Source organism: Syngnathus scovelli, chromosome 21, assembly GCF_024217435.2.
Source record: "Syngnathus scovelli strain Florida chromosome 21, RoL_Ssco_1.2, whole genome shotgun sequence".
NCBI classification, from domain to species: domain Eukaryota; kingdom Metazoa; phylum Chordata; class Actinopteri; order Syngnathiformes; family Syngnathidae; genus Syngnathus; species Syngnathus scovelli.
The window spans coordinates 10,197,639-10,215,407 of NC_090867.1; the positions used below are offsets into that span (position 1 = coordinate 10,197,639).

General features: G+C 57.4%; 2 protein-coding genes across 11 annotated transcripts; both read left to right on the forward strand.

Annotated features, from left to right (window-relative positions):
• The first annotated feature begins 272 nt into the window (after nt 1-272).
• LOC125991642 (antigen peptide transporter 2) lies at nt 273-4,127 on the forward strand. The gene is made up of 11 exons (XM_049759855.2): nt 273-642; nt 866-1,480; nt 1,545-1,790; nt 1,867-2,072; nt 2,172-2,369; nt 2,453-2,581; nt 2,693-2,884; nt 2,948-3,121; nt 3,189-3,351; nt 3,579-3,715; nt 3,791-4,127. Exons 2-11 carry the CDS (start codon nt 1,003-1,005, stop codon nt 3,977-3,979), a joined length of 2,112 nt encoding a protein of 703 aa, XP_049615812.1. The 5' UTR covers nt 273-642; nt 866-1,002; the 3' UTR covers nt 3,980-4,127.
• A 357-nt stretch (nt 4,128-4,484) lies between these two features.
• LOC125991644 (corticotropin-releasing factor receptor 1) lies at nt 4,485-17,331 on the forward strand. 10 transcript variants are annotated; one of them, XM_049759868.2, is made up of 14 exons: nt 4,533-4,562; nt 9,274-9,351; nt 9,435-9,531; nt 9,961-10,044; nt 10,127-10,252; nt 13,502-13,587; nt 13,743-13,933; nt 14,599-14,719; nt 14,810-15,024; nt 15,098-15,170; nt 15,329-15,414; nt 15,520-15,655; nt 15,729-15,770; nt 16,172-17,331. In XM_049759868.2, the coding sequence occupies exons 2-14, from the start codon at nt 9,298-9,300 to the stop codon at nt 16,310-16,312; spliced, it is 1,452 nt and encodes a 483-aa protein (XP_049615825.1). In that variant the 5' UTR covers nt 4,533-4,562; nt 9,274-9,297; the 3' UTR covers nt 16,313-17,331. The 10 variants fall into 10 exon arrangements, 9 of the variants coding, with proteins under 9 accessions (XP_049615827.1, XP_049615825.1, XP_049615830.1 ...); XM_049759869.2 differs by lacking the exon at nt 4,533-4,562 and adding an exon at nt 6,844-8,367; XM_049759870.2 differs by lacking the exon at nt 9,274-9,351 and having other exon boundaries at nt 4,485-4,562.
• Nucleotides 17,332-17,769: the final 438 nt, after the last annotated feature.

The following is a 17,769-nucleotide window of genomic DNA, read 5'->3' on the forward strand; positions in this document are numbered from 1 at the left end:
CCCACACAAAGCCCAGCACGGAAGGGAAAAGCACCATTCATCCTAAAATGCAGCGACACGGTATCTCGGACGACGCCGTTGTTCGTCAACACAAGCAGGCCGATGACATACGTCATTCACGCATCCGCACATTGGCGAAAAAAATCCCTCCCGGAAAATATTTGTCATTTTTGAAAATACGAAATCATTGTTAGTTTTAATCATCAAGTCTTGTTTGAAATTAGTACCGGTAAATAAATTCCACTTTCGCGGAACACCCACTTCCGGCAGCTGTTTTTTTTATTTGTTAGCCAACTTCCGCCCAGGGACTGAGTTTCTGCTGTCCGTTACGTTTCTTTGATTAGCAGAGATTAGTTGTACAATACAACACGGCCATCCAAATGTCAATCATGCAAGCCATTTCAACGCGTGGTAAAAAAAATAAATTAAAGAAAAGGTAAAACAAACAAAGTAGAGTTAAACTCGTTCTCGGTCAAAGACTTTGGCAATGTGAAAGTGAAAGTAGAAAAAGGCCCTCTTTTGTCCGTCCGTCCGTCTGCCTGCCTGCCTGCCTGCCTGCCTGCCTGCCTGCCTGCCTGCCTGCCTGCCTGCCTGCCTGCCTGCCTGCCTGCCTGCCTGCCTGCCTGCCTGCCTGCGTGTAAGGTGAGTAGTCTCCTATTTCTTTTGTGACATTTTTGACGCGACGTGTGCCGATTATTGACGGCATCGCTAAGATTTTTTTCAAGCTAATTGAGCGTCCTTTGACGTCGATATTTAGCCTAGAAATCCGATTGGCGATCGTCGTCCCCTTAACTTGGAAAATATTCCCAACAAGTTTTGCTTTGCTCTCTTTCCCTTTTTGGGCTCCGCGTTCTATGTGCTGCAGCCACCAAACACGAGTTTGCATCAAGCGACTTGAAGCTTTCCACCTGTGGCGAAAGAGGAGTTAATACGTCTGCATGTTCAAAAAGAACTAACAGTGTCATGGATGAGCAAGCAAATTGATTGGCCGCAGGTTGCACGATGTCTTGTGCCGTGCTTTGCGGTTTCCTGCTGCTACTGCTGCTCGTGGACGCGGCACTGACGTGGTCCTTGTGGCACGGCCTGCTTGGGGGGGCGGCGGCAGCGGAGCAGTGGCCCCGGGCCTGGGCCGCCGCGGCGCTCAAGTGGGCGCTCCTCCACGCCGTTGTGCACGCAGCGGCGGTCGCCAAGAATCAGCGGGCGGTGCTAGGCAGGCTGGCCACCCTGCTCGTCCTCTTGCCGACGGTGCTCCAAAGAGGCCTCGAGCCCCCCGGGTTGGGCGCTCTGCTGCAGGTGGCGCTGTGCTCGGGGCTGAGCTGCCTATGTTGGGAAGCGGGCTTCGGCGGTGGCGGAGGGTCGGCGCCAGAGAGCCAACCGGCGCCGGACGCCGGCCTCCTGCTCACCAGGTTGCTTGGGTACCTCAGACCCAACCAGCTTTCCCTGATGGCGGGCTTCGGCGTCATCACCCTAGCCGTGGCCTGTAAGCAAATGGCGGCCAAACCGGCGTGACGTTTCCTAACGCTAAATTGAGTTGCGTGGTCCAGGCGACACGCTGGTCCCGCTGTTGCAGGGCACGGTGACGGACGTGCTTCGGGACGGGGCGCTGGACTCCGCTTTCTACTCGGCGCTGGGAACGCTGGTGTTCTTCTCGGCGGGCAGCTGCCTTTTCTCGGGTTTGCGGTCTAGATTCTTCAAGATGGCGCACGCTTGCCTCAACAAGCGCCTGAAGGTGGCGCTGTTCCGCTCGCTGCTGGCCCAGGAAGTGCTCTTCTTCCAGGAGAACGATCCAGGTAAGCGCGCGCTGCCAGCCGCCAGAGTTCGAGAAGCTGAAGGCGGCGGCTGAGCCCCCCCCACCACCACCACCAGGCAGTCTCTGTTCCCGCCTGCACTCGGACGTGAACAAGATGGGCCTGACGGTGGGGCTCAACGCCAACGCCGTGCTACGCAGCTCCGTCAAGACCGTCCTGATGCTGGCGGCCATGTTGTATCTGTCGCGTCCGCTCACGGCGCTGGCGTGCATCGAGATCCCCGTCATGGCCGCGCTGCAGAGACGACAAGTCCGCTGTCACAAGGTCGGCAAACCAGGACAATAAACGCAGACTAAGCGCGTGGACGAGGGGAGGCTGGAGCCACATTTACGCACAATTGATGAAGGCCACCCTGTCTGACAGGAATCAAAGGAGCAGAAGCAGGACAGTCTGGCTCGCCTCAAAGAGCTCAGTCATCAGTCGCTGGGCGGAATCCGCAGCGTCCAAAGTTTTCGCGGCCAATCGCACGAAGCCCAAAGATTCCATCGAGAACTCGGACGGCTCAGAGACATCAACGTGCGAGACGGACGACACAAAGCTGTCTTCAAGCTCCTGAGTAGGGTGAGGCAGCCGGCGCGGGTCGGGTCGGCCTCCCCGTGCCATCTCGCCGCGGCCGCCGTCGTTAATTGCCTTCCTTCCGTCAGTTTGGCAGTTTGGCCACCAAGGTGGCGATGCTGCTGGCGGCTCGCTCCCTGGTGTCTGGCGGGCGGCTGAGCACCGGGACCCTCCTGACCTTCTTCTTGTTCCGGAAGCCCATGTCGCACAACCTCAAGGTGAGCGCCGCACTCGTTTGGCAAAGGGTTGGGGGGTCGGGGGGGGTATCCGCCGCCATCTCCTCTTTGTGGGTTTTGGTGAGATCAGTCGGCGTCGGCTCGTCTCCCCAGGAGATCTTTGTGTGCTACGGGGACACACTGGCCACGCTGGGCATCATCTCCAAAGTCTTCAGCTACCTGGACCGTCAACCCAAGTGCCGGCCGGCTGGCCAACTGGCGCCCGAGGCGCTCCGGGGCCAGGTGGTGTTCCGGAACGTCACCTTTGGCTACCCTTCCGTGTCGCCGGAAAAACCGGCGCTGAAGGTAAGCTGAGCTGGGCCTTGCCGGGCCGGGGCCGCTCGCCAGCTCACAGACGTTTGCGTCCAGGACGTGTCCATGGTGCTGGAGGCGGGCAAGGTGACGGCCCTGGTGGGCCCGTCGGGTAGCGGAAAGACGTCCTGCGCGGGGCTCCTCAAGCGACTGTACGAGCCGCAGCGGGGCGACATCCTGCTGGACGGACGGCCGCTGCACGCCTACGGCAACGCCTACCTCCACGGCAAGGTTGGCGGGGCGCCATCCAAAGGACGCTGACTGCAACGGCCGTGTCACGCGCCCGGCCTTTCCCCAGGTGGTTGCCGTTCCCCAGAATCCAGTTGTGCTGCGCGGCTCGCTGCGCTACAACGTGGAGTACGGCCTGGGGCCCTGCCGCACGGAGCAGCTGCAAGAGGCGGCCGCCAAGATCAAAGCCGAGCGGCTGCTGGCCAAGCTGGACACCGCCGAGGCCCAAGCAGGTAGGACGGCGCCTCGAAGGAGAGCGCTTTGGGCCGGGCCAAAGCGCCTCGGATGAGAGCGCTTTGGGCCGGGCCAAAGCGCCTTGGAGGAGACCGCTTTGGGCCGGGCCAAAGCGCCTTGGAGGAGACCGCTTTGGGCCGGGCCGGCCGACTCAAAAGCGAGCGCGCCGCTTCTCTCCGCTTCTCTCCGCTTCTCTCCGCTTCTATCCGCTTGCCGTGCCGCGCAGACGCCGATGAGGGCGGCGCGCATCTGTCAGAGGGCGAGAAGCAGAGCGTGGCGCTGCTGCGGGCCCTGCTGCGTCAGCCTCGGGTACTCATCCTGGACGAGGCCACCAGCCAGATGGACGTCCACGCGCAACAAGCCGTCAGTTGCACGCCACGCAGCTCGGACACCCGAAGGACACGCGGCGGCGGCTGATGTGTGCCGCCGACCCCGCAGGTCTTGGAGGAGGCGCTCAGGTGCGGCTGCACGGTCCTGATGGTGGCGCACCGTCTGAACTGCGCCGAGCGAGCCCACCGCATCATCTTCATGGAGGACGGCGTGGTGATGGAGCAGGGCACGCACGTGCAGCTGATGGCCAAGGGGGGGCGCTACTGGCAACTCAGGAAGGAGCTCTTGGACCACTGACCGTAACCCGTCTGCCCTGTGCTGACTGACCAACGGGCTTTTGCATCTGGAGTTGAAGACGGCGGATGGGAGGAAAAAGCAAGCTGAGCCTGGATTTGAGGCCACTATGTCTGACCTGTGAGAAGTCCAATAAATGCAAAACAAACGCGTTGATAGTCGATCCTTTATAATCACGTGAAATGTCACCAACACATCGTGTTTGTATGTCTCAGATAAATTTGGTGAACACTTCAACGTAAGAGCCAGCCAGCTCCGTTAGATCGACCTTTGGGCGTAATGACACAAAAAGTACAGCAGAGGGCAGAAGAGGACAACAAACTGACCACTAACGTTTTTTTTTTTTTTTTTTAATTCACACCTTGTACCCGGGTTCCAATTTTGGGCTAAGGTTTTTTTTTTTTTTTTTCCTCCCCCCCCCGCATCTCCTTTATTCAACTATTTCATTATTTTCTTCTTTGGCCATCGTGTTCAGCATGCAGCTGAGTGCAAAATGACAAGCGTGTCAGTCGCGTGACGCTGACGTCATTCGGAGGTGAGCTGCCAAATGGCATGCGGGTGGCGGGAACCGTTAGCGGCAAGCTCAGTAAGTCATGCTAACCTCTCAGCATCGCGTGGCTGGCTGGCTGGCCCGCAGTCGAATGCCTTTCGATTGATGAAAACAGACTCGATAGCATTTTAGCTTGTGCGTTTAGCTTGATTTTAGCCTCTTATCCTAGCTTCACGTTGACTCTTACATTCAGCTTCCACATGTTAGCGTTAACTTGTTGGTATGTTGTTGTTTTTTTTAAATGGAGTCTTCATGGTTAGCTTGTATACCCAAGCCTACATTTGAGCTGTGGAAAAGAGAAATTTGATTGCAACTGGACTAGCATGGTTAAATCAAAGCTTACCTTTGTGTTAGCGTACATTTAGCTTGTGTCCCCATGTAAGTCTTGTGCTATGCTATTGGGGCGAGATTCGCCAATGTTAGCCTTTGCATGTTTGCTTTTACACTTGGCTTTATTTGAGCTTTTACATTTGAGCTTCATGTTAGCTTCTTCAGACGAGTTGCTAGCTTATGCATGTTGGCTTCTCCACCGTAGCATCATAATTAGCTTGGATATGTGGGCTTCATCTAAGTCTCCAGAAGACATTTCAAGTGACATACATCCATCCCTGTGTGAAAGAAGCGGCGCACTCCGTTCTTTGTTGATGGGTTCACGCGTTTGTGTTTGTGTGTTTGCTTCCTGCTGCCGCGCCTGCCTGCTGCTTGCCTTTTATTTTTAGAAGCCATTAAAGGGCGACGGCCGTTTGGAATTTTCACGTGGTTTGACGTCGGCACTTGCCGGCGTCACAAAGAGGCAAAAACGTAAGGCCGTATTGACGTATCCATCCTCGATCGAAACGTTAAACGCCGGACGTGTACGGCCGGGGCGTCGGTGCTAGCCAATCAGGATCAAGCGTCGAGCGTTTGTCCATCAGCCCGTGAAGCCGACGTGCGTTTTTGTCCACTGACGAGCCAGCGAGGAGACGTCAAAAGTATCGATGGCGGAAGAGCTGTCGGTCGGCGGCGTGTTGAAGATTAGTCCCGTTCGTTAGGAAACGGCCGCTCGTTTGTCACGCCGCCATCATCAATCGCCGTGTGTCATTCGTCTTGGAGCCCGCGTGTAAACCGTGGCGGACGATTGCCGGGCCGGGCCATCTTTGTCGTCTGCCTGTGACAAATGTAATCCCTAAATAATCTGACAAGCGCTAACAGGTTTTCCCCACGCCGCTGTGGCACAAAATCAATAGTTCATCTTCTCAAGGCAGAGTAGCCATCTCCGGTTCCCCCCATAGCCTGTGTTCAGAATCCACTTTTTTTTTGTCGTCGTACGAAATGAGTGTTGGCCTTTTGTTGTAGTCTGGAATGTCTATCTCAATTGACTCTAGAAGAATGCCAATGTTGTCACGAAGCGGTGAATGGTTTTCCGCACGGCGCCGACATATTCCATTCCTGGTGGGGGCCCGCCCCGCCCCGCTTCAAAAACTTGTTTTGGGCGTCGTTGGCAGCCGATCTCCTCATCATTCTCCTCCCGGATCGCAACAAAGGGATTTTGGACGGGCCCGCTACATCCAGAGTAACGTCGGAAGCGAACTGCGGCCCGAGTGTTCTTCTGACAAGCCCGCCGCGAATCCCTTCTTGCCGTTTGGGGAGTCGGGAAGGAGCCAAACCATTCCCAACGCAGCCTTTGTTGACATGTGTTGGAAAAGAATCACAAGTTCAGGTGGTGCCAAGTTTATGGTGGTGCCAACGCGCGCAAACAAACGACGACATGCGTCAAACACACACACACACTCACACGCATTGGCACACACTAACACCCCCGGAAGGACACATTCTCACAACACAAAAAAAACACACACACAAGTTAGACGTAGGCATCTGTCTTGGTTTTCTGGGTCAAAACTTGACGAGCTCACAAAGTCTTTGAAGTTTTTTTTAAGCCCCCATACTACTTTGGAAAAGTACTCCATCGCTAAAGTACTTTGACAATTACTTTGTAGAAAGTAGTAAACATCAAAGCGTCCTCAGCGGCTCCGTCGCATCGTTCCAAACGAGGCCCTCGCTCGCTAGCGAGCTTCACCTCACTTTCGGCACGTTAGCCTCGTCCATGGTGCCACCTTTAGCTTCTTGCCTTAAGCGTTGACACGTTAGCGTCTTTGTGTTAGTTTCGACAAATGATTTTAGTTTGGGGAAAACGAGGCCAAGCGCGTGTGAACCGGGAGGGATTACTGCTGCGCATGTTGCCTGATTGAAGAGAAATTGTCTTGCAGATTTGGGGGACGGCGTCGGGAGGGAGGGAGGGAGGGAGGGAGGGAGGGAGGGAGGGAGGGGGCGGGCGGACGCTCGGGTGGCCGCATGGCGCTCTCAGCATTGGCGCACTCGCAGCTGCAGGCAAGGGGATTAAAATACCCGCGTTACGCAAGTCCCGACAAGGAAAACACAGCTGCTTTGACCATGACGAGCCGCCCGCCGTTTTTCCCGTCCGACACCCGCGGCCAATGGGCCAGTGAGCCTTTGTTTGCTCGTCCACATTTGGCCTCCTTTCAACGTCTTCTCCAACCTCCCAGAAGCGTCACTCTCAGTTCCCCTGACTCTCGAAGGCAGCACGTGCTCCCCCCCCGCCCCCAGCCCCCCTTCCCCAGAGCACAAAAGTCCCGAAGGCCCCGGTCGGCGCTGTCCGCATCGTTTGCCATTCGCCGGCACTTGACGGCAACGTCGAGGCGGCTTCCTGTCTGTCTGTCTGTCGCGTCGCCGGACTGGCATTTGCCGCTTCTTCCTTCAGCCGTGGCTTTTGTTGACGTGAATGAAGGACGAATCTTCCGATTGACGGAAGTGGTCGTTTGACTTTTGGGCCGGTCCCAAAATGGCGGTGACCGTTTGCGCCACGTCGAAGCAGACGTTTGCGACTGTCTCCTTTGGACCAAACATGGGCAGAATATTGACCGTCGTTCAGACAAGGCCAAGTTGGACAGCCTCTGTTCGCTCCTCGGGTCATTGCTTCATTTGCTGACGCATTTGTCGGCTCGTTGACGGATAGCGTCTCGGCTCAGTTCGTCTCCTCTCCTCTTTTATTTGGCCCTGGCTTGGTTCATTGTTTGGCATGGCAGCTGCGTTCACCGTTTCTTGAACTGCTTTACGAGTTGTCGGACTTGTCAGAATCTCGCCGCTGATGGAAGGACGACGACTGCTGACGTCATCACCTTTTCTGGTGGCTGTGTTCAGTAAGGCGCGTGCGCGTGCTAAGCGCCTGAGCCCCTCCTACTTTGGCGCCGGTCCAAATGGGAACACGTCAGTCACGTGGGTGGAGGCGGCAGGCGTGCAGGCAGATGTGCTTTCTTTCTGTCTCGCTTTCGCCGCTGCACAACTTTGGCGACCGACCGACCGACCGAGTGGCTCACTTGTGCTAGAACCTTGTCACCTTTCCCCGCCATCCATCGCGAGGAGGCGGGCGGGCGGCCGGGCGCGCCTCTCGCCTCGGGTGGGCGGTGCGCTGACGCGCGTGTCCGCGGCGCGTCACCGCCAGCTGGATGTGCAGACGCGTGGTGGACTTGTGGTCACGCCGGCAGAAGGACAGGAAGGAGGAGGACGAGGAGGTTCGCTTGAGGACGGACGGACGGACGGACGGAGGGACAGGGAGGGAGAGGAGCGATCGCCAGGCAGGCAGCCGGCTGGCCGCAGACAACAACACTCCTCCACCTGCCCGCACCCGCCCCGCCCCCCGCGGTGCCCACCAACACTCCAAGTGGTGCCCGTGAACGCAACATACGCTCTCCCCCATGAGCGCAACAACTTGTCTTCTTTTTCTCCCTCTCTTTTCTTCCTGTTCTGGGAACGATGTAAGGGCAAAATGTTTGTCCTCCAGGTGAGTGAGTTGACTCGATTGATTGCCGCGTGCACACGTGAGCTCGCTCGCTTGCGCTTTTGTCCCGCTGCTTGCTTGCGTGCGTGCGTGCGTGCGTGCGTGCGTGTCCCCAAAGTGCGTCAGCGTAGCGTGTCGGCGTCATTGACAAGCAAAAGATTGTCCAGAGGTGAGCAAAGGGAAAGAAAGGCTCTCCCCAACTTTCTTTCTGACGAAACAATCTTGCGCAGCTTTGTTGGGATGCAGCGAGGGCAGCCAGCGGTCTCGCGATAGAGAGCAGGTCTCGCGCAATCAAATGAGCTTTTGACACACGGGCGAATGGTCGGTCACGAAAGGTCGCCTTTGCTGACCATCATCTGTCATGGTGTTCAGTGAACTTTCCAACGTAGCGCTCAAGTCCTGTGCTGTGCTGTGCTGTGCTGCGCTGCGCTGCGCTGCTTTTGGACTTTTCGGATGACACGAAGCCGGCTTCATCGGAGCCCACAACACGCGCTCGCTGGACAAACAAACAAACAAAACGCTATCGTTCTCGTCATAACGTCGGTTCGGGTTCCTGTTTGGATGGAAACGTTCCCGTGGGCATCTGCCGGTCGCAATGTTCCAGTCTGAACCTCAGAGACACTCTGCGCTTAGGATCTTGCGGTGGGGATATTCAGATGTTCAGATCACCACGTCACGCTCCAAAGTTGTGACAGCTCTTTGAATGGCGAGGTTCCGCTCGGGATTTTCCCGTCCCGCCGATGTTTCCGCACGCTCATCCGGGTGGCACCAAAGCCATCTGAGATGAAAGCGCAGCTGCGATCTGCTTGGAAAAACATTGGACACGAGAGCTGACAGACGGCGGCGCACCGAGGCACGCCTCGGCGTGACCTTGACACGTCCTCCCCGTGTCACGCCGTGTTGTTCCAGCTAGTTTGACGCAGGGAGGCCCACATGCAAAACAAAAGGAGCGTTCCCAATCTACGGAAACAATTTCCCGAGCAAAAGGTCAGCCCGCGCCAAAGTGCCCGTCGGGCCTCGCTCGGCCCGACTTTCCGCCGTTGTGACACCGTTTGCGTGCGTTTCTGCAGATGTGCGCCGCCTTCTTGGTCTTCCTGCCGCCGGGTCGCCAGGCCGATTTGACGTGCGACGCCATCCTCGCGGCGGCCGCTGACTCCTCCTTGTCCGGTAAGAATTTCCGTTGGACTCCATTCCCGACAGATGCGCTTGCCTCTTCTTTTTCCATCAATGGATTAAGATTTGTTCAAAAGAAGCGTGACTTGGGTGGCTTTGACGTCTCAAAGGGTGTTTTAAGTCAACGCCGGCTGGCCGGCCGCCTCCCTCCCTCCCTCCCTCCTTCCGGCCTGGTGTTGTCGAAGGCGAGGCCCGTGGACACGAGCGCCTTGGTCTTTTCTGCGGTGGCGCTCGTGTGGCCGCGGGGGACCCCTGTCAGCGTCGCTTAGCGTTGCCCTTAAACGCGCGCACGGGCACATGGTGTTTTGAACATTCATTCGCTAACCTTGAAAGGCGCACGTATTGGAACGCTCCTTGGCCCGAGCGCGCTTGCGTCGTGCAGGGACAAAACCGGCCCACATCTAGCCTCCTTTCTCTTTGCAGGACAATGGCTGGAATCGTCCTCCTGGAACGAGACACAGAGCAACGGCAGCGTCGCACAGAGCAGCGGCAGCGTCGCACCGAGCGGTGGGCCAACGACGCGCCGGCTGCGCGCGCGCGCACGCGAGCGAGCGCAAGCTAAGCCGGCCCGGCGCCGCTCGTCTTGCAGTTGCGGACGCGTACTGCGAGGCGTCGCTGGACGGCATCGGCACCTGCTGGCCCCGCAGCCCCGCCGCTCACGTGGTGTCCAGACCTTGTCCCGAGATGTTCTACGGCGTCCGCTACAACACCACCAGTAAGAACAGCGCCACCTAGAGCACGTGCCACCATCAAAGGCATCTTCAAACAACTCGCACAGACAAAGAGAAACGTTGCGGCGCGCCCGCGGGCTCGCGTGTGTTTGTCTTTGTTTGCACAAATTAGCTTGAGCGTTCAAATTGGCCAAAAGACAGAAAGGGGAACAAAAATGAGGACGCACGGGGGCGGCGGCGGCGACACGTGCTCGGACACGTGATGATGTCAACGGTTTATGCCCATGTCGTGGCTTAGTGACGTCTCCGTGGCCTCCGCGGCTTTCTTCTTGTTGTTGTTTTGTTTTGCCGCTCCAGGCGTCGTCCTTTCTCATGGCGGCAGCCGAGCGAGCGTATGCGCAAGGCCGCTAATTAGCCTAAGCGTGGCCATTTTCTCACCTCGTGTTGACATTTAAAAAAAACAACACACAACATCAATGTGAATCTCATCAAAGTCGGAGGAGGGCAGACGGGCTCGGCTAACGGCTAATTCATCTGTCGGCGTCGGGACGATTGCGCGCGCTCAGCCGTCGGGCGTGGCCGATCTTCTTCCTTAGCGTGTTAAGGAGGCTAAAGCATCCGTTGGCGTGGCTGGTGTCGGCATGTTCGGCGGCAAGGTCGCGCGGACATTTGGGAAGATATCGATAGCCGCCCGCCCGCCCGCCCGGGTGGCGTTATTGATTGTGGAGTATTTTTAAGCGCTCTATTCTTAACTCTCGGTTAATTATTCATATTTGCTGAATATTTAACGAGGCCGGAAGCCGGGTCACGTGACTCCTCTGCCATCTCTGTCGACATTAGTCACCTTTTGCTGGCTGGTAATAATTGCACAAGCGCACACGGGCAGGCAGGCGCTTGCTGCATTTGCTCGCCAACGTCGGGGTCTTCTCGTTGGCGCTTTGGCGATGGATGGCATTTTCCAAAAGTCCCGATGCTCTCGTGGGGATCTCCGGTTCCCATCGTCATAGGCTCACGGGATGACGTGCCAGAGCGCAAACCGGGCCGAAGATGATCACGCTTTGGTTTCCTTCTAAATAGATCTTGTCCATTGTGTGCGGCGTTCCATGAATCATCCCACCCGAATCGGGTTGGATTTCCAAAATTAGATTCCGACAAATCCCGGACTTATCCGGCCGGCTCTGTTGCCTTGTACGTTTGCCGCTTCTGCTTTTGTTGACTTTTCTTCCTTTGATTTTTGGTCCCATTCCAGAAGCATGTCCGACATTCTCCACCGCTCAATGTTTTGCCTCCTGACGCACGCAGTTGGCCCACCAGCCAAACCAAAGCAACGCACCTCACCGCTCCACTTACGTGATGGGCTCAACTTGCCCCCCCCCCCCCCCCACTCCCCTGCCAGCCCCATTGTGTGCACCCCCCCCATGACTCACACTGCTGATTTGCGCACGTCAAGATGGAGCTGCGAGTGTGGGGGGTTGTTCTCCGACTAATAAACCTCCGCACCGGCAGTCAATTCCCTGTGGCGCGCTAGGAATGTCTTCCGCTTTCTGTCTTTTGGCCCAAATGCAAAGAAGAATTTTGCGCGGTTGCGTCGCCGACCGTTTCTGTCTGTCGTCAGCCTCCAAAGTAGCAGCAAAGTTTTTGTTTGCGCCCGAGCTCTTGACTTGTTGCACAAACGACAGCCGAGAGCGCGTCGGGTCGGGCCGCCCGCCCGCCGTTCGCTGAAAAAGTCGAGTCGAGTCGCTCTCACGTGGCTGAGATGAGCCGGAGCAGAGCAGAGGTGGCTCGCACCTTTGCGTAAGCAGAGTCTTGAGTTGCCACGGCTACCAAACAGGACCGGCCCACCAAAGCGCCCGCCCTTCCTATTCCCGGGAGTGGAAATTGAGGAGGGAGGGAGGGGAGGGGATTGGAGGTGTGGGCTGCGGTGCAGATGATGCGCCGCATCCCGCACGCCAATTTGGCACACCTGCTCGCCGCCACGGATGAGCGCTGAAATATGAGCGTCTGAGCTCGGAACCGCAAAGCGGCTTCTCCGTCGGCAAGGTCGCGGCTGGCCGGACGCTCCAGCGCAGTTTCCCCGCCCAGCGGCCGGGGCGCTGCTATTTTTAGACGGCCGTCAGCACGTTAGCGCTTGCGGGCTACACTGCCAAATATTTGCATGGAGGCATTGCCGCATGCGGCATATATGCGGCGGCTCCTCGGATTCAAGCGTGCAGTCAGCCAATAGGCTGCTGCTCTTGCTGCTGCTGCCGCCGCCGCTGCGCGGGGGCCGCCGCTGTCTGACATTGCGGTCGTGCAGCGGGCCAGCTCTCTTGCCGGCTCGCGCCGAAACAAGATGCATCCCGTTGATTGCAAGATGGGACAAACATGGAGTGGGCTGCCTCATACTTGAGTCTTCCCGAGACACCCACCCCCCCATTGCGATAAGTCACCAAAGCAAACGCGTAGGTTTCCGCCATGCAGCCAGACGGCGACCGACGGCTCGTCTCCGTGACTACTTTGCCTTTTTCTTTCTGGCAACACGTGGCGTCAGCGGAGTGCCGCGCGTCTCGGAGCCATCCCGCAATTTGCTCGGAGGTGGTCGTTTTTGGATTTGGCTGGGAGCCAGCGAGTGACGGGCAAGAGCGGAGCGGAGCGGCCGACGGCACCGCTCGTATACGGGGACGCCGCGTGCGAGACCAATCTGGAGCGGGGCGGCGGCAGATCCGTGTGGCTTTGGGGACTGGAGCATGACGGGGCTAATCCTGATGCCAGATGACGTTTCCCCCTTGGGCGCCGCGTGGCTATTTTTAGAAGGCAGGCAGGCAGGCAGGCAGGCCGCGAGTACGTTAGCGCGCCGACGCCCTCGGGCTATGCTCTCTCCTCACGTGCCACCTGATGTTTGGTCCCGTTGGCTTTTGGTCTCTGCCCAGCGTTTCCTCCTTTCCCGTTACCTGACAAGACTTTGCCGACGTGTCAATCATGTGAGAAAGGACGCAAGAGCGCTCGCTTGACACACCCGTGTTGACAACGCGCACAAGCAGATTTAGTCTTCTGATGCTGGCATTGAAGGTGCACAAAAAGGTGGCACGGCACGGCACGGCAACCTAATTCATGCTTTCAAGTCATTTGCTGTCTGTGTCGGAATGATTGGCATTTTCAGCTCTTTGTTATTTCGATTCATAATGTTGTCGTCGTGTTGCTCCCATGTGACGTGGCGTGTGTGTGTGTGTGTGTGTGTGTGTGTGTGTGTGTGTGTGTGTGTGTGTGTGTGTGTGTGTGTGTGTGTGTGTGTGTGTGTGCGCGCGCGCGGGCAGACAGCGTGTACAGGAAGTGCCTGTCCAACGGCACGTGGGCTCCCAAGGGCAACTACTCCATGTGCAAGGCCATCCTGCACCAAGAGGTGAGCCAAAGCCACAATGCTCGCGAGAAGAAAGCTCGGCCGCTTGTGTCAAAGGACATCGTGCCAGCCACCCACCGCGGAATGCATTTGTGAGAATCGGGGGAGCCGACGTGCGGATTAATGCTGTTAATCCCCCGCCGGCGTGTGACATCAAGGCCAAAAAAAAAGAGCTGATGCCTCTGAGCGGTCCCCGTCCCAAATGGTTGACGAGCACTCCATGCGCTTGTTGGCCTTTTCAGAAAAAGGGCAAGATGCACTACCAGATGGCAGTGATCATCAACTTCCTGGGACACGTCATCTCCATGCTGGCGCTCCTGGTGGCCTTCTTCCTCTTCCTGTGTTTGAGGTGAGCAAAGTGGAACAAAGAGGACCCTGGGGGGGGGGGGGCAGGTTTGGTTTGCAGGGGTTCATCAATCCGAGTCTGACTTAGCAAGTGTGAAAAGCGCAAAAGCCAAAAAGGCTCAACACCGGCGCGTTTATGCACAAGTCGTGTTGGGACGAGCCGCCGTCCCTCGGGTGGGGACGGGCGGAGGGAGGGAGGGAGGGAGAGCGTGAGGGAGGGGCGCGCGCCACAAATTGGAGCAAAACCACTCCAGAAAAACAGATGAGAAAGAGATGGCTTGTCCCCTGCATTCTCCATGTGGTCTGATGGCCACTCAGTCATTGGCGACCATGTTGACTTTTTGTCAGGCAGCCTGAGGCCCTTCCCCCTCCCTCACCCCCTCCCTCCCTCGAGGCGTCAAGCAAAGACGCTTTTTGCTGCTCCCGCCTCCCCATCGAGCGCACCTGTCAGCCTAACTAGCGTGAAAGGTCAGCCGCCGTGTTTTTAGCGCCGTCCTTCCTTCCTTCCTTCCCTCCTTCCCTCCTTCCCTCCTTCCTTCCTTCCTTCCTTCCTTCCTTCCTTCCTTCCTTTGCGCGTCTGGCTCGCCGCCCTCATCTGGATCCGGGGAGCACAAAAAGCTTCCTGGAGCGCACGGTGGGGCCGGCCGCTCAAGGCGCTTTTTCCGGCAGGAGCATCCGCTGCCTGAGGAACATCATCCACTGGAACCTGATCAGCGCCTTCATCCTGAGGAACGCCACCTGGTTCGTGGTGCAGCTCACCATGAGCCCCGAGGTGCACGAGAGCAACGTGGTAGGTGTGAGTGGAAACGCTGCCGGCCGGCTGGCTGGCTGGCTGCTGCCGGCAGCATCTCCGGACGTCTCTCACTTTGACCTTTTGAAGGTGTGGTGCCGCCTGGTCACGGCCTGCTTCAACTACTTCCACTCCACCAATTTCTTCTGGATGTTTGGCGAAGGCTGCTACCTGCACACCGCCATCGTGCTCACGTACTCCACCGACAAGCTGCGCAAGTGGATGTTCATCTGCATCGGCTGGTGTATCCCGTTCCCCATCATCGTGGCCTGGGCCATCGGGAAGCTCTACTACGACAACGAGAAGTGGGTTCCGCTCGGCCTCACCGAAGGCCGCTTTTGCGCTGACGCCTGTCCGTCTGCCGCCGTCCGTCTACAGGTGCTGGTTTGGAAAGCGGGCAGGCGTTTACACGGACTACATTTACCAGGGTCCAATGATTCTGGTTCTGGTGGTGAGTCGCCTTCTCGTCGATGTTGCGTGAAGTGTCCAGGGTGCGGAGCGAGCGGCCCCTGAAGCCCGCCCGCCAGCTTTTGGGCGTCTACGTTGGCAAAGTCAACCAAGGTGGCGGGCGCGTGCGTCCACTGATGTTGCCGGGCGTGCCTGTTTCAGATCAACTTCATCTTCCTCTTCAACATCGTCAGGATCCTGATGACCAAACTGCGAGCGTCCACCACCTCGGAGACCATTCAGTATAGGTAGACGTGGGGCCGGTGCGGGCAGGGGGGCGCCAGTGGGGGGCGCTGGCGGGAGGCGGCGACCGCCCGCCCGCCCGCTCACCCCCGCCCCGATTATCCTGGCAGGAAGGCGGTGAAGGCCACGCTGGTGCTGCTCCCCCTTTTGGGCATCACCTACATGCTCTTCTTCGTCAATCCCGGCGAGGACGAGATCTCGCAGCTGGTCTTTATCTACTTCAACTCCTTCCTGGAGTCCTTCCAGGTATGCATGCCAGGGCTCTCGTCCGGCCGGCCGGCGCGCTGACCTTTGCCCCTTTTCTGCATCCGTCCCTCAGGGCTTCTTCGTGTCCGTCTTTTACTGCTTCCTGAACAGTGAGGTAAGTTGGCCCGCTCATCCGTTACCACCGCGTTGCCGTGACGGCCGCCCGCGCAAAAAAGTCACCGCAAACACCACACGGGAAATGGTCGCGTGCCCTTTTTGACCTTGCGCAAACAGCCGCACGCGCGCTTAGACAAGGCAGCAGCGCTCCGGGATGCCTTGGCGGGGCCGAGCTGCGGTCGCCATGGCGACAGCCGGCCGCTAAGGTGACAAACGACGGCAGCGAGGGCTTTGATGGCTCACGCCCGCCGGATATCGATTGCGAGGTTGCGGCCGGAACGAGGTGGCGAAGCCCACGTCTCATCTTCGTCCGTCACGCCTGTCGGGGAGGAAAGGAGGGAGTGTTGGGCTGCAGAGTGAAATTTTGCGCCGGCTGTCCTTTTGTCGTCCTTCCTTCAGGTGCGCTCGGCCGCCAGAAAGCGCTTCCGCCGCTGGCAGGAGCAGCACTCCATCCGGGCCAGGATGACGCAGGCCGTGTCCGTCCCCACCTCGCCGTCGCGGGTCAGCTTCCACAGCATCAAGCAGTCCACCTCGCTGTAAAGAAAGAGTCCAGCAAGATTATCGGCCCGGGGCTCGGCCTCGCTTGGTCGGCTTTCCGCACATTCCGCACTTTGTTGCAAAGTTCTTTTCCCGCCCCGAACACGTGCGCGGCGGCATTTATTCGTTCGGTGCGGGCGTGTCACTTCCTGCCTCCTAAAAAGGCAAATGCTAAGCTACGCCAGCGAATGCTAAACTAAGATAGCAAACAAACCCGAGAGAGCGAGCACCCCTTTGTGCAAGAGCGCCACAGAGCAGCCTGCACGGCGGCCGTGTGGCCTCCTCTGTCAGCTAGCAAACGCTAAGTTCACACCGAGAGAGCCAGCCGTGAATACGTTGTGAGCAGCGGCGTGCCGCTCCCATGCTTGGAAGCAAAACGACGTGGCCAGCTTCCCTTCACGCTGTTCCCAATGCGGTCCAAACGGCCGCTTGTCTGCTCCACTCCGGCACTCTTGGTCTCCTTCCGTTGAGATGGTATTCTTCACATTCCCGCCATTTGAGCGTTTGATTGCGCGCCGCGAGCATCCTCTGAATCCTCTTTTTAGCCCTCCATCAACAACGCTCTTGTTCAGCAAGGTCTGGAAGCGATTGATCTATGTAGAAATGACTCATTTTTTATCCACAAAAAGCTCTGCAGACTTCCTGCTGCCATCAGTCACGTGATACGGTGTTTGTTCTATTTATTTGTATTTATTTGACAATCCATGTCACATGCAAAACTTGTAATTCGTGCTCTTAAACGACGTGAAGCCACACACACGCACACACGGCGATTTTGACAAATGCGCAAGCTTCCGCTGGAGGCACCTTGCTCAGTTGCGTTTGCTCACTTGACCTCAAACATTACAAGAAAGCTCTCACTTGCACTCAACAAAACTCGCATCCGGCCAAACCAGTCCTAGAAGCGCTCACAGACACATATGCAATTTACAAGTACAAAAATGAAGCCCTTTATGTGGTGTCCCAGGTTTCCCCTTTTCCTACTGACCAATAAAGTGTGTGTAGCATTGACTCCAACCAAACGCACTTGTCTGTCTGTCTGTCTGTCTGTCTTTATTGGTGGAAGCAACACAATGCATGGACGCCACGCGCTCATCTGCAAGTGACCGTTTGCCTCCGTGGCCCCCTGAGAGCATGTCCGCATTTGGAGCATCTTGTCATCCTTTTAAGCTGGGAGGGGGTGGGGGGGGAACTGCCACTTGACACCCTCCCCCCACCCTACATTTTAGAGGACAGGCCGATGCATCAGCAGTTGATGGCAGCATCATTACAACAGCAACAAAAGACGACCTTTCACCTTGCGTTTGCTGCGTTTGCAGCATTTGCTGCTTGCTAGCTTGGTGCACCTTTAGTCCTCTCCAAACAGCACCGGCGTGACGTCAAACAAACCTCCTGCTCCTTCTAAACAACAAAGTGCAGATCACTGTTGACCCGGGCAAGAACTTGACTCTGAGCGCTTG